Genomic DNA, 14,491 nt, shown 5'->3' with positions numbered 1-14,491 from the left:
TCTCGGTGTATTTATGTCATAATAACTTTAAGGCGTGGAGATTCTTTAGTAATACATCAGAAATGCTCTCTATATAGTAACATGAGCAAATTCTTTCTGGTATCGCTTTTGCTAAGGCCGAACAGTCGGTTGCCTACGCAGACACCTGGCAGGAGAAAAGGGCGGGAACAGTCTCTCAGGGTGTAGGACATTTGGGTGTGGTCGGTCGCGTCAGCTAGAAGTGGGTGGTCCTTGAGTAGTTGAAGCGGGAGGCTCTAATTCCATCGCGCATTGGCTTGCCGTCTAGGTGGGCGTGACTGTGTCGAAGTAGTGCCTAACCATTGGCTGGCTGGGTTGAGGTGAGTGAGTAGACGCTGTGGTGGCGGCGGACGTACACTACGCATGCGCATTCAGCGCTGATCCCAGGAGAGGAGAGGAACCCGAGGCTCTCACACACCGGAGAGACCCCCTCACGTTTTACACTAGCTGCAGCACTCTGTTATCTGCACTCTCCGGCCCGCCATGGTGGACTATCATATGAGCGGTGGCGGGGGTTTAATGCTGATGCAAGATGGCAGATACATGGCGCAAGAAGATGACTGGGACCGGGACCTGCTACTCGACCCGGCCTGGGAGAAACAGCAACGCAAGGTGATTAGTACTTGTATATAGAGCTGCACCCCCTACAACGCACTACCTGGCCCCTCACACCTCGGGAGCTGCGTGTGTATGTGACTGGCCTGGGGGGAGGTCAGTTATTATATACACAGCCTACTCCACTGTGTCCCTATGTTTGAGCTGCAACCTGTAGCACTCCAACTGTTGTGAAACTGCAACTCTTCTCGTGCCTATACAGAATGCTATCATTAGGGTATGCTGGGAGTAGTAGTTTTTCTAAGACCTGGAGAACCACAGGTTGCTGACATGACACTTCTCATTTACATCCACATAAAGACTAATCATATGCAGCCTATATGTCCTCTATAGGTAACTGCTGCTCCTGGGGGCCAGGTAGTGACTGTATATAACTTGTTGTTCTGCTTTACTATGTAATATCTGATTAGGTAGTTTCTAATTGTGAGCACCCTGTTGGTCATAGGGATCCAGCACATTACTTGTACATATATAGGATAGTTATAATACTTTTGCAGCCCCCCACCCCACCCCCATATACGTGTCCTGTCCCCACTGACCGCAATCTACTTCTATATAGCTGCTGCTTGTGCGGCAATCTCATTGATTTCTGTGAAATGCAGCGATCACACAGTTCTGGTCACCTGCGCGCTGTGTCTCTGTACCAGTCTCTTGGCCACAATGTCACATAATGACTCCTGACGTATAACCACCTCCCTTATACTATACAACAATGGTATCCAGTGGATTTCCAGAAGTTGCAAAACTACAACTCCCAGCATGCCCTGACAGCCTTATTCAGTTAGTGGTAGTTTTGACAAGCACATGCGTTTGTTTTATGTTATGGGTAGGTGAATCCCCAACTTGACTTTATTTAGTGCCCGGCAGGAAGATCTGCCATAGAGGACATGCCAAGAAGTTATGTTGCGTGATGAATGGATATAGCTAGTCACTTGTAACATTTCTCTTGTGGCCTCTAAATGTAATACAATTATGTAACGATTTATGTCTAATGCAGCAGTGATGAGAAACTATGTACTGAGCTTTGTTATGGGAGCGCTGTCCGCTTCTGGAAGAATGCTTCCTACTATTGAGAGCCAAAAAAGTAAGAAAATGGAAGATCCCTTGGAGATCTCTATAAGGGCACATTTACACCGGCTCATTTTGGCCATAGCAACGAGCGCCGATCAATTCATTGGTGCTCTCTTCACAAGGAGCTGTGATCAGTAATGTATGGGGACGAGCGCTCGTCAGTAATGTATGGGGACGAGCGCTCGCTACTACGATTGCTCGTCCCCATACATTTCTATCATGTTGGCAGCGCGTGCTGCAGACATCGATATTAGGGCTACGTGGCGACTTTGGTCGCACGCATCTCGCGTAAAAAAGTTTGCGATTTGCTGTCAAGCGACTATTTGTAGCATGCGACTTAATTGCGAGTCGCATGCTATTAAGGCTGAGGCTACATCTGAGACACCCAAAAAATTGCAGACGTGTTGCAATTGAGTCACAGCTGCACGCGTCTTAAAGTCTATACCGGAAAAGTCGCGTGTAGATGTGTTTTGTTTTTTTGCAACGGTCGTTTCACGACCGCATTGCCTTGCAACGTCTCAGTGCGATCTGCGCGTCAAAGTTCGCCATACAGTCCTAGCCTTGTGGCCTATATGTACGTTGTATGGAGCTGGCTGCGTCTATATCATTGCTGGCCCGTCTGTGATTTGTTACACAACTTTTGTTTGTTCTATGGGAAAGGATTGTGCAGCGTTCTGTATACCTTCCTATTAAGGCTATGTTCACACCTGCGTCAGGGTGACGTTCTGTCAGCTTTCCGTCGGAACGCAGCCCTGACTGACACGAACTGAAACCGAAGGTCGACTACGGTATTCATCACGTCAAAACGACGGAACCCTTGCACAACGGAGACAAACTGAAACCATTGGCATCGGATCCGTCACCATTGAAATCAATGGTGATGGAAACGGAGACCTTTTGGTTTCAGTTTGTGTCAGTCAGGGCTCCGTTCTGACGGAAAGCTCAGACGGACATGTGAACGGAGCCTAATATATTTATTCTATACTGGGCACCATGCATTTAGCTCTTGGTATTAATGGCAGATCTGGACCTATGTGTTGGCTTACGTATCTGAAATTCTTTTCTTGCAGGGCACATAAGTTGCTCCCTGGTCTGTACGGTGGCGATGTGTACTTGTTGGGAGGGTATATAGGAGTGCTAGGTGGCTTGACAGGTTGTCACAATGTACTGGAGGGTGTGGCGAGAGATCAGTGAGGCATGATTGAAAGTCACGCGTATAAAATTCAGATATATTGCAGCTTTAACAGAGCTTTGGGCCTGTCGCCTAATCCCAGGGTGGGAGTCAGTGATTGTTGCCAAGCTGTCAGTTGTCACACTGGGCTATGAGATGAGCGTTCACTTTAATAAGATATTAAATACCCTATGCAGATGGGTCACAGCCAGGCTCATTAATGCTTTGCAATCTGGGCTATGTGGCGACACGGAGGATTGTTCTTTACCTTACACAAAGGGTGGTAATAACTTTTTAGAAGTCTGTAACTAAGTTGTGTGAACTATAATGATAAACTGAACCACAAGCTTATATTAAAGGGCAGGCACACAGAAGTCTAGGCTAAGGAGCGAGCTTTGACGTTTATGTAGAGACCACTCGATTGAGACTCACGGGGGGGCACGTTTGTACAGGTGACACTTATACTGTTGTCAGGGGAAAGGTAAATGTACACGGGGTTATTCTCCGCTGAATAAACAGGACTCATGACTGCGTATTCTGTATTTATTTTATTTTCCTGAATAACTTCTTTTTAATGCTTTGGCTTCTGTGGTCGAGGTCTGAGCCGGCTGTGTAATACATGCTCAATTGTGTCCCTTTCTTGTACGGCTCTTTTCTTCCAGGCAGTGAAAAGTTTAGCGTGTCCAAACCTGGTTTGCCATTTGTAAGTGAAACCAGTGACCTATTAACAGAGAGCCTGGAAATCTTTCATGTTTGTGCTTTAAATCCACCTCCCGGGACTGGGCACAGTCTTCCTCCTGTCTGAAAGACCTCTTTATGGGGGCTCTCCAAGTGAAGCATAGTTGCCTTTTTGTGGTACACAATGCCCACGGATAAGGGTGCTCAGTGTTCACATGCTGACCAGACCTGAATTCTCACATTTTAAGATTCCTGTCCTCATGGATTAGTAACATGCAGGATTGTTTGTGCCTCTGGGCTAAAGGCCTAAGATCACTTTCCTGGGCCTCCTTTTATTGAAAGCTCTTAACCCTGTGCGTGCTGGTCAACACCTGTGCACCTGTTTTACCTTTATGGGCAAATACTGTGGACTTTAGAAGCCGCTTCCCGATTGTTTAATGACCAACAATGAGAACTTTCGTAGAAAGTAAAGGAAATAGTTCAAAATTTGCTACATGCCTCTAAGGCCTTGTTCACACAGAGTTTTTTCAGGCAGAAAAGTCTGCCTCCAAATTCCTTCAGGAATTTTGAGGCAGATTTTGACCTGCCTTCAATTTCTTGATGCGATTTTTCACCCACAGACATTGAGCGCACCCGGCAAAAAATGCTGGGAAGAAACGCTTTCTCTGCTCCCCATTGATTGCAATGGGAGGATAGAGGTGTAACTGTGGCAAGAAAGAGCATGCCGCTTTTTTACCGCAAACGGCTAGAAGCCACCGGGGAAAGGGAACTCCTCCGCCTCCCATTGAAATCAGAGGGTGGCGCTATCTGACTTTTTTTTGGTGCGGAATCTGACTCGGTTTCCATGTCAAACGGTGTGAATTGGGCCCAAGAGCAGTGACCTCTTCACGCTCCAGAAATTGTCCAGCACTACTTTAAGCCTGAGCTCCGTGGCGATACCTAGTGTGATTATTGTATGATCGATGTATGTTGTGGTGTGGTATCACATGTAATTGGCGGATATATTATTATTATTTTTTGGGGGGGGAGGGCTTTACAAAATCCTGTCAACAGTCTGACATCCTCCCATATGCTAATATTATCAGTGATCACGCGAAATATCACATTGTGATCTGCAGCAAAACTTAAAGTAGAGTAGCAATTGCGAAAATCCCGGGCCTGAAAGTGACAATCTAGTCTTTGCCAGCCTCATTTCAAATGTTGATAGGGGCATATTCCATTTAGTAAACCTGTTTTATTTTGTTTTTTTTTTTTTTTTGTTTTTTTTTTTAAGGGCCTAAATGTAAATCTTTGGAATTTCCGCAACAGAATTGTGTGTGGTAATTCCACAGCTTATACATAGAATACAGCGGGGCCGGTCACATGACGAAGAGTCGTATCGTCATCAAGAAGGCTGTGCCACTAGACTTCCGGTCCCCTGGCAGCGCTATGAAAATCTCAGAATCAGCGCGATGGGAACGTATATTAGCGAGTGTATCATGTACTGCAGTGACTACACTGATACATTTTTGGTTACAACATAACCCCTTTAACCCATTTTGTTCTGAGATGATAGCTGGAAATGTCCTCTATGCATACCGCAGGTTGTGGACTTGTACTTTTAACCTTCTAGCTCTTTAATCATTAACAGGTTTCATCAAGGCCCTGTCAGTGGAGAATAGGTTAATGAGTCTTGCGGTTGCCAACTTGTGCAAGCTGGAATGGTTTAACTCTTGACCAACATAGGGCCACTTAGTACTATAGTACAATTAATAACACTACAATGGGAGACCGGAGTTCATTCAATAGTTTCTACTTCTCAATAAATGTTGGTTTTTCTTCTTACTGTGTTTAAATTGATTGGATGATTGGTACATTGCTTACTCTTTGTAAATATATAAATACAACATTACCCTTGAGCTACAGGGTGACTTTTGGTCATGTGACCTTAGTATTTCTCTATGGGGAGAAAAAGTTGCGCAAGATTCCAGCGTGGTTTGAATTCTTGCGAACGTTGCTTATAACTATTTCCCTATAGGGAACCGTTGAGGTCACATCACGGTTTATGGCAAACCGTGAGGTTAACTTTAGGGATCATTGCAAATACACATTTTCTAGATTGTTAGTCTCAACAAGACACTGTTTCAAACATATCCTAGCCTGCAATGTCTCCGTTCTCTTATCGTTTATGCATGAAAGGTAAGTGATAACCGCTGATCACACGAGCGTATTTCACATCCGTGTGCTGTACGTTTAAAGAACTGACCGCACATGGAACCATGCAATTCAATGGGGCTTTTAACACGTGTTTTTTTTTTTGGGGGTTTTTTTATGGACCGTGTGTCCGTTGCATGAAGCCCACTGCATGTCCTATTCCGGTTTGGTTTTTGCGGATCTCATCGCCTATTGAAGTCAATGGTTGCGTGAAAACAACGGACAGCACGTGGATGACATCCGTGTGCTGTCAATGTTACACGCATCAGTTGTTAAAAAAAAAATGCAGAGAAAAAAAAAGTAAAACCAGGAAGTGCTTGCAGAGGAGAACCACGGACGAGAAAACTGATGCCACACAGATGTCCTATAGGCAGTAATGTGGTTTTTTTGCGCTCGTATATTACGGCCGTGTTTCCACGTGTCATCCTGTGTTTCGCAGTCACGTCATTGGATTTCACAGGCATTTCTTAGCACTACAGATATCTTCCGTGTGCCGTCTGTTATTTTTGCAGACCCATAGGCTTGAATGGCGGCATGGGCCTGCAAAAACGAACCAGGATAGAACATGTTTTACAATTTTCGGAATACAAAAATATCTGCAAAACAAACTGTGTGCATGGTTCCATAGAAATGAATAAGTCCATGTGCTATCCGCAAAAAAAATGCGAATAGCACACTGAAGAAAAACACTGTCGTGTGCATGAGCGATAAGGCTGCGTCACTAGGGTAATGCAGCATGTTACCCAGAAAACCACCCTAGGGAGGTAACCGGTGGCCTGAAAATAGACTGCCAGAAGGTTGCTATGCTCATAATGTCTCTTTTGTTTTTCTCCTATTAGCAGCTATGATAATATGAACATCTGTGAAGCAGGCTTAGGTATGTACACAGGACGCCGTGTTCTCAGAAGCTTGCAGTCTAAAACCTCCCCCCCCTTCACCTTTGCATATAGTCTTCTGTTTCTATTGAGACCCCTTTCTTAAGGAAGGTGTTCGGAGAAGTCCTGCTGCAAAAGGCCAAGTTTTCCTGCGGTTTTCATTGGTTTGTTCCCTCGGGTTGCTGGACAGGAATCTCAGCTATGCACTTTTTTAAACAGCCAAGCAGAAAATGTGTGCGCCCTTTGCTTGTTTTCCCAAACTTCCACAAACCAGATATCCACACTGTGCCAGTAAAGATGCATTTCCAATTTCTATTCTAGTTCCAAACTCTCGCTGCCTTATCACTATAATTAGCTTTTCCCAGACTGCTGCAGAAGAGAGAGGACCGTCTAGCTGAAGCCCCCAGTCCCTGTTCCCACAAACATGGCTGCTACCAGATTTTTCCTCTATTATTGCTGTGGGTGTAATATTGGTGTTTGCTCCAACTTGTGACTGGATGTGTGCCAGCCAAGAAACACAAGATTCATTTGAAGGCTGTATTGTTAATAGCCCAGGCTGGAGCCAGAAAGATGTAGTGGGGGGGGGGGGGGTTGCTTGGACCACTCTAATGAGGGCATTCCTGACTACGACTCATACAGACATTGTATTTAGTAGCATCCCCATGTTATTGAAGTTAGACAGGTCCATACCACAAATGCACAGACTGTTACTAAAGCCGTAGTTCAGGCAAGAAGACAGTACTGAGGTTTTCGGTAGTGTTTAGAGGCCATCCGGATTGATGCCTTATTAGATATGGGTGGACCACTAAATGGTCTTAAGTAATAAGTGCATATTAGTGCTGCTCTCTGACCTAGAACAGGGATTTAAGACACCATATTCTTGGCAATGGTAGGGACCCCAAATGTCAGACCCCCACCTAAATATTCTATAGAGGGTTGTTAAGGGTTAGAAAGAATAGTTTTTGTTCTCTCGTTACTCTGAAACAGCGCCACTCTTATCAATGGGCTGCGTCTGGTATTGCAGCTCAGTCACACTTACCTGAATTTTGCTATACTAGATGCAGCCCGTGGACAAGTGTGGTGCTGTTTCTAGGGGGGGAATTAACTTTTTTTTTTCCTCCCATTGGACAACCAACCTAAAAAATGGACTTCCCCTTTAATTGTCATATGTATCATAGAAGAATATAGAATCATAAGGACCAGGCTTTCAGCTCATTGTGGCAGGACTAAGATGCCACTATGTACAGAAACGTGGAGACAGACATTTCACTAGATGTTTGCAGCATCGCTGCAGGATTTTCCTTTCAATCCCACATCTTAGAAGATTCAACCGTGTATAATGTGTACTTGATAATGACAGGGCTCGAGAGATTTAATAAGTTTCTATCACTATCACATGACTCTGCATGTTAACCTTTCAGAGTCCGCAAGACTAATCACATTGAAAAATAGCATGCGGTGTGTAGTAACAGGTCTGTACGCTTGCCAGGGTTACAGATGTGTAGTCATGTATGTTACATTGTGACTTTAGACACTGAAATCTTGTTTTGACCACATATTAATTCATTCAGTTGCTTCATATCCGTGTCTGGGAGCCATGACCGATAACTCTGCCAACCTCCTGGTAAATGTGGTCAGCCAGTGATTGCAGGGGTGGGAGTGTAAAGTCTGTATGGCTCACCAGCCTCGCCCTTTATATGTTTGGCAACATTTCTATAGGACTGGTTTTCTTGGCACCTGAAGTATCTGTGATTGCGCTATGCAGAGGCTCAAGTGTTATCGATATGTATAATAGAATTTAGTATGTGTAATATATAGTTTCACCCCTCACTCATCTAGGTTCTCCACCTGTGGTATGCGTACCCCAGGCATCACACCACGTCTCTACAAGGGGCTATCATGCTTTTTAGGTGCAATTTATCAGGTTCCCTTGATTACTACCTTTTTGTCTTGTCATGGGTCCAGATGTGAAGTGTTAGAGCAGAGGGTCCTACAAAGCAACAGATTATTATTTGTTTTTCCCCTCTAAGGTATTTCATTAATGCTGCTTTGCGTTGAATGGCGACAGGTAGGACTAGCTTAGCCAGTCTGTCTTCTTGTCAGGGTCCAGCTTTTCTGCACCCAGCAATTACAATTCTTGGCGGGTCACTAAGGAATTTCAGGTTCCATGTTTGGTAACCTCTGTCCCTATAGCGTGTATGGTCTTCTAAGGGTCTGTTCACACGCCTAGCAAAAAACATCTGAAAATACGGAGCTGTTTTCAAGAGAAAACATCTGCTGATTTTCAGACGTTTTTTTTAAGCCACTCTTTTTTTCGCTGCGTTTTTTACGGCCGTTTTTGGAGCTGTTTTTCTATAGCGTGCGTCAATTAAAAACTGCTCAAGATGTGACATGCACTTCTTTTTCATGGGTGTGTTTTTCCCATTGAAATCAATGGGCAGATGTTTGGAGGCGTTCTGCTTCCGATTTTGTTTGGCCATTTACGGCCCGAAAAACGGCCGAACATAAGCCGTGTGAACATACCCTCATATGTCACAGCTGCCCTCTCTTGCTGTTGTGGGCACCACTGCAAAGCAGCAGTTTTGCAAGAGGAAATGTAGAAGCTGCCGGCTGTCTTTTTTTTTTTTTTTTTTATTCATTTTCCAGACGTTGTCCCTGGCGGTTTTTACCTTTTCAGCATGGATGTAGAATGTTAAACTTTGTGCAGTTCTGCAAAGGCCATAAAATGAGGTTAATCCCTTTAGAGACGAGGGGGGCAGGGAGAGAGTGGCTCACCAGTGCGGGGCTGGGTGTAGTGGCAAGGGATGAATGTACAAGTAGTACATCACAACACAGTCTTTCCAGGGTGTGGCAAGTAGGAGAGTAGATCCAGTGACTGGGCCGACGGTGGCTTCTTCACACTCGCATGTGTTTTATATTCCTTTCCTGACGCTTCTAATTTTCACTGAATATGTAAAGACCCTTTGATGTGAGTCAGTGTTTTATTTATAGCAGAGGAAGGGCAGATGTATGATGTCAGACCCCGCTTACAATATTTATAAGTGGAGTATTGTGTACATACCGGCTTTTGTGGGTCATAAAACATGCTTCAATTTGATGTCCTGTATACAGAAACTTTTTTAATAAAATTGAAATGTGCGCTGCGCCCCTCCCTCGGTCGGCCGGATCTCCCCACAGTTTACTCTCACTTTCTGTCTAATAAAATATAGCGTGGTGTCTCGCACAGATCGTGATTAAGCTGTTTCCAATTTGCAATGAAGGAATGTGCCTTGGGTTTTTCTAGCACCAGAACATCTATTGACGGTTCACATTTGTTAAACCTGCAACTAAGAGGCAACTGCGTCCATGTAATGAAGTTCTGATTTGAAAAGCCTTTTTTCAGTAGGTGCGGATTTTATCATCTAAATATATTGTCTGTCTTTTGTTATATGGTATCTGTTTATGTCCTGTGCATGGCAAAGATATAAGCAAAAAACCATACAGACCAATCTATTCCTTCATCACAAAATTTCGGCTTATCGTAGATGGAAAATTGACAGCGTTAGCAGGCTGGAGTGGGGGGTGGGCTCACATGGTTCATTGATGTATCTCTCATAATACTAGAGATCTTACTGGATGGCGTCCCAAAGTGCCATCGTTTATGCCTGCCCTCTCTTTTGGGACTCAAAGCTATTCATCAGAACTGGGATGGGTCACAGATCACACTTCTGTAGAGTTTTGCTTCAGTGTAACTGGCAGGGGGTGCAGTATCCCTTCCCTAAACAATTAGATCTTAGGATATATACATTTAGACAGTGAGGTTAAAACCCCATCCAAAAATGGCATGCGGTTTTTTTACTTAAAAAAAAAAAAAAAATCTAACCACAGCGAAAAAATGTATTAATAGCTGCAGTAAAAAAAACATGCGTTTTTTTTTAATAGGTTTTATTTTTTTAAATGCAGTTTTAACTGCACCTCGACCGCAACGTCTGAATATACGCTTAGGGTCAGTTCACACGTAAATACTGAGTGGGGGAAAACGCTCAGAAATCTGCCTGCGGTGTGGAATTTTATTCTGCAGCTTGTCAATTGTATTTGCGTAAACGCTGCTTATTTGTTGCGGGTTTTCCCCGTTTAAGTCAATGGGAGGTAAATCCCAAAATTCTGTGTTCCTCCATCTAGCGTGGTCGCATGGGATAAAACATCATCCCAGGAGGATGGCCAGGGTGACGTCAGAAGGCCGGCCTCCTGGGATGACGCTTCATCCCGTGTGACCGTCGCTGCAGTGGTTTCCTAAGCGCTGCAATTTTCCGCAGCAGGCATTCCTGGCGAAAAACTGCACCACAGTCTGGTGCATTTTTTCTTTTTGCCCGGAATTCCCTGCGGCGCACAGGGGGAAGTCCGACTTGGAAAGGCAGTGTCTGTTGTACATACAAGTTCAGATCCTCTATATTACGCAGAGCCGAACCTGGTGACTGGTTTACTTTAGATCTTGAGACTTCGCTATTGAGCTGAAATAATTGCTCATTTTGTAATATTGAATTTTACTTTGGGCCTTATTCACACGGAACAATTTTGGTGCAGTTTTTGAAGCCACAAAGGAACAAAAGAGGTGAAGTAGCATCTTTCCTATATACCAGAGATCAGCAACCTTCGGCACTCCAGCTGTTGTGAAAATACAACTCCCAGCATGCCCTGACAGCCAACGGCTGGGAATTGTAGTTTCATAACCGCTGCAGAGCTGAAGGTTTCTGACCCTGGCTATATACTATACCTATATATTTACAATCCACTCCTGATTGTGGCTTCAAAAACTGCCGTGTGTGAATAATGCCTTAAACCATGAGCAGACAGGCTGTCCTCTGCAGGTTTGATAGTCAGCAGGTGGTGTTCTGCTGTACTGCATATTGTACCTCCAGTCAGTCCTTCTTGATGCACAGTTAAGTTCCCAGCTCCAGCCTGTGCCGCTGACACTATGTTGCTTATGTGTGTGTAAATATGAAATTATTTCTGAATATAAAATAGGGGTGGATTCTTTTTTTCTCAATGTCGTCCTAGCTTCTTTTTTTACCAAGTAAGGACATGTCAGTGTTCTCAGGGCCTCTCCCTTTTGTGGGATAGGTAGCGTAACTTGTTCTCGTCTGCTCACATGTAGCCCTGTGCACACTTATCTCACACCTCTCAAAGCAGATCTGTATCACATCTACCTCACACACATTCTAGTGCAGAGGACAGATGTACAACTTGTATGTGGTATATGGGAATCCTAAAGCGATCACTGTGCTGCCAAACATTCCTGCTGCCTCTCACATAGTGGTAGGCTTTACGGTAAAATAGCCATTCACTAATATACCGGTATTATTGAATAATCGCTCCTGTAAGCTGAAGGACTGCTCTAATAACCCTGCAGGCGAAGTTTAGATTCCCAGTGGCTTCCTTACAGGTTAGCACACTACATAACACACTCTTGTTGACTGATTCCCAGGGAAACCATAGATCTGCGGTCTGCCATGCTTTAAAGGGTAACTAAACTTTCAACAAACTTATGACATGTCAGAAGTTTTGATCAGTGGGGGTCCGAGCACTGAGACCCCCACAGATCGCTAAAACTAAGTGGCAGAAGCACTTGGGTGAGCGCTGAGCTGCTTAATTTCTGATCGGCTTTTTACGGAAAGCCGATGTAACGATTTATGGATTCAATAGAAAGTCTATGGGCCTGCCTGTACACTTACATCGGCTTTCCGAAAAGTCGTTCAGAAACTAAGCGGCTCAGCGCTCACCCGAGCGCTTCTGCTGCTTCAATTTAGTGATCGGTGGGGGGTTTCAGTGCTTGAACCCCCACCGATTTAAAACTTCTGACATGTCAGAAGTTTGTTAAAAGTTAAATTACCCTCTAAAACCCCTATATCCTATCTCCCAGTTGTCTGTTTTTGAAGGGACCGTTCTTAATCTTTGTCCTAATCTATCCCTAATTGATATATCTTCGTTAATAGATTTATTATATTGCTATAGAAATTCAGTCTGGTTTCTAACTGCACGTTGGCCCCCACCTTCTATAATGTCATGATTTATTTGCTATTGTTTCTCATATGTTTATATGGTTTGAAAATATAAAGTAAAATTACATTAAAGCCCCACTGTTGCCTACAAGATGCCCATAACCTTTGCGCACCAATTAGGCCATCCTCATGTTGGAGCACGCCTCCGCATTAAAGACTCCTTATTGGGCTCTCCCCAGGATATATTGCACGCCCATCCAATTTATCAAAATGTTGGCTCGAGCTACAGCTGTCGTCCTTAGGAATACTTTTAGTTGCACAACTGCAGGAGTCACTTGCTGGAAAACTAGAAAGTCATATTGAAAAAAGTCTCCATGTAACCACTGCCTTTTTTGAAGGGACCACAGCGCTCGTACGAGCGCTGCTTCCCCTTTGTTTGTTCTTACTCACTGAATCTTCGACACACATTTAGCAGCGATTCGCAGGTTACATAGTTAGTACGGCTGAAAAGACACATGTCCATCAAGTTCAACCAAGGGAAGGGAAAAGGGAAGGAAAAATTTCTACACATAGGAGCTAATATTTTTTTGTTCTAGGAAATTATCTAACCCTTTTTTAAAGCCATCTACTGTCCCTGCTGTGACGGCTCCTGCGGTAGGCTATTCCATAGATTCACAGTTCTCACTGTAAAGAAGGCTTGTCGCCCCTGAAGCTTGAACCTTTTTTTTCTCCAGACGGAGGGAGTGCCCCCTTGTTTTTTGAGGGGGTTTTACAAGGAACAGGATTTCACCATATTTTTTTGTATGTACCATTAATATATTTATATAAGTTAATCATGTCCCCCCTTAGTCGTCTTTTTTCAAGGCTAAATAGGTTTAAGGCTATGTTCACACGGGGTATTTTACCGAGTTTTTTGACGCGGAAACCGCGTCGCAAAACTCGGCAGAAACGGCCCGAGAACGCCTCCCATTGATTTCAATGGGAGGCGTCGGCGTCTTTTTCCCGCGAGCAGTAAAACTGCCTCGCGGGAAAAAGAAAGCGACATGCCCGATCTTCGGGCGCTTCCGCCTCCGACCTCCCATTGACTTCAATGGGAGGCAGGAGAAAGCGTATTTCTCGCTGTTTTATGCCTGCGGCGCTCAATGGCCGCCGGCGAAAAACGGCGCGATAATTGCCGCAAAATCGGCGTGCAGGGAGAGGAATATCTGCCTCAAAGTTCCAAACGGAATTTTGAGGCAGATATTCCTCCCCCAAAATACTCCGTGTGAACATAGCCTAATTCTTTCAATCTTTCCTCATAACTTAAATTCTCCATGCCCCTAATTAGCTTCGTTGCTCTTCTTTGTATTTTTTCCAACTCCAGGGCATCCTTTCTATGAACTGGAGCCCAGAACTGGACTGCATATTCTAGATGAGGCCTCACTAATGCTTTGTAAAGTGGTAATATTACATCCCTTTCCCGCGAGTCCATGCCTCTTTTAATACACGACAATATCCTGCTGGCCTTTGAAGCAGCTGATTGACACTGCATGCTGTTATTGAGTTGCTGATTTACAAGTACACCCAGATCCTTCTCAACAAGTGACTCCCCCAGTGTAGCTCCCCCTAGGACATATGATGCATGCAGGTTGTTGGTACCCAGATGCATAACTTTACATTTATCTACATTAAACTTCATCTGCCAAGTGGACGCCCAAACACTTAGTTTGTTTAAATCTGCCTGTAATTCATGAACATCTTCCATAGTCTGAACTATATTACATAGCTTGGTGTCATCCGCAAAAATAGATATAGTGCTATTAATCCCATCCTCTATATCATTAATAAATAAGTTGAATAATAGTGGTCCCAGCACTGAACCCTGGGGTACACCACTTATAACTGGGGACCAT

The 14,491-nt window shown here is 44.2% G+C and overlaps 1 protein-coding gene across 6 annotated transcripts in view; it reads left to right on the top strand.

The window, feature by feature from the left end:
* The first annotated feature begins 365 nt into the window (after positions 1–365).
* Positions 366–14,491, top strand: part of ACTN4 (actinin alpha 4) — a 47,754-nt gene continuing 33,628 nt past the window's right edge. For 3 of the 6 annotated variants that reach the window (XM_075836274.1, XM_075836277.1, XM_075836273.1), the window contains exon 1: positions 367–630. In XM_075836274.1, the coding sequence (XP_075692389.1) occupies positions 502–630 (129 nt within the window). In that variant the 5' untranslated portion in view covers positions 367–501. Of the gene's footprint in view, positions 631–14,491 lie in introns of all 6 variants that reach the window. The other 3 variants (XM_075836278.1, XM_075836276.1, XM_075836275.1) reach the window with 3 other exon arrangements.

The sequence above is a fragment of the Rhinoderma darwinii genome, chromosome 8, assembly GCF_050947455.1.
Source record: "Rhinoderma darwinii isolate aRhiDar2 chromosome 8, aRhiDar2.hap1, whole genome shotgun sequence".
Taxonomy (NCBI): Eukaryota; Metazoa; Chordata; class Amphibia; order Anura; family Rhinodermatidae; genus Rhinoderma; species Rhinoderma darwinii.
Note: the sequence above shows the minus strand (reverse complement) of the source record. Positions and strands in the feature narration are given on the sequence as shown.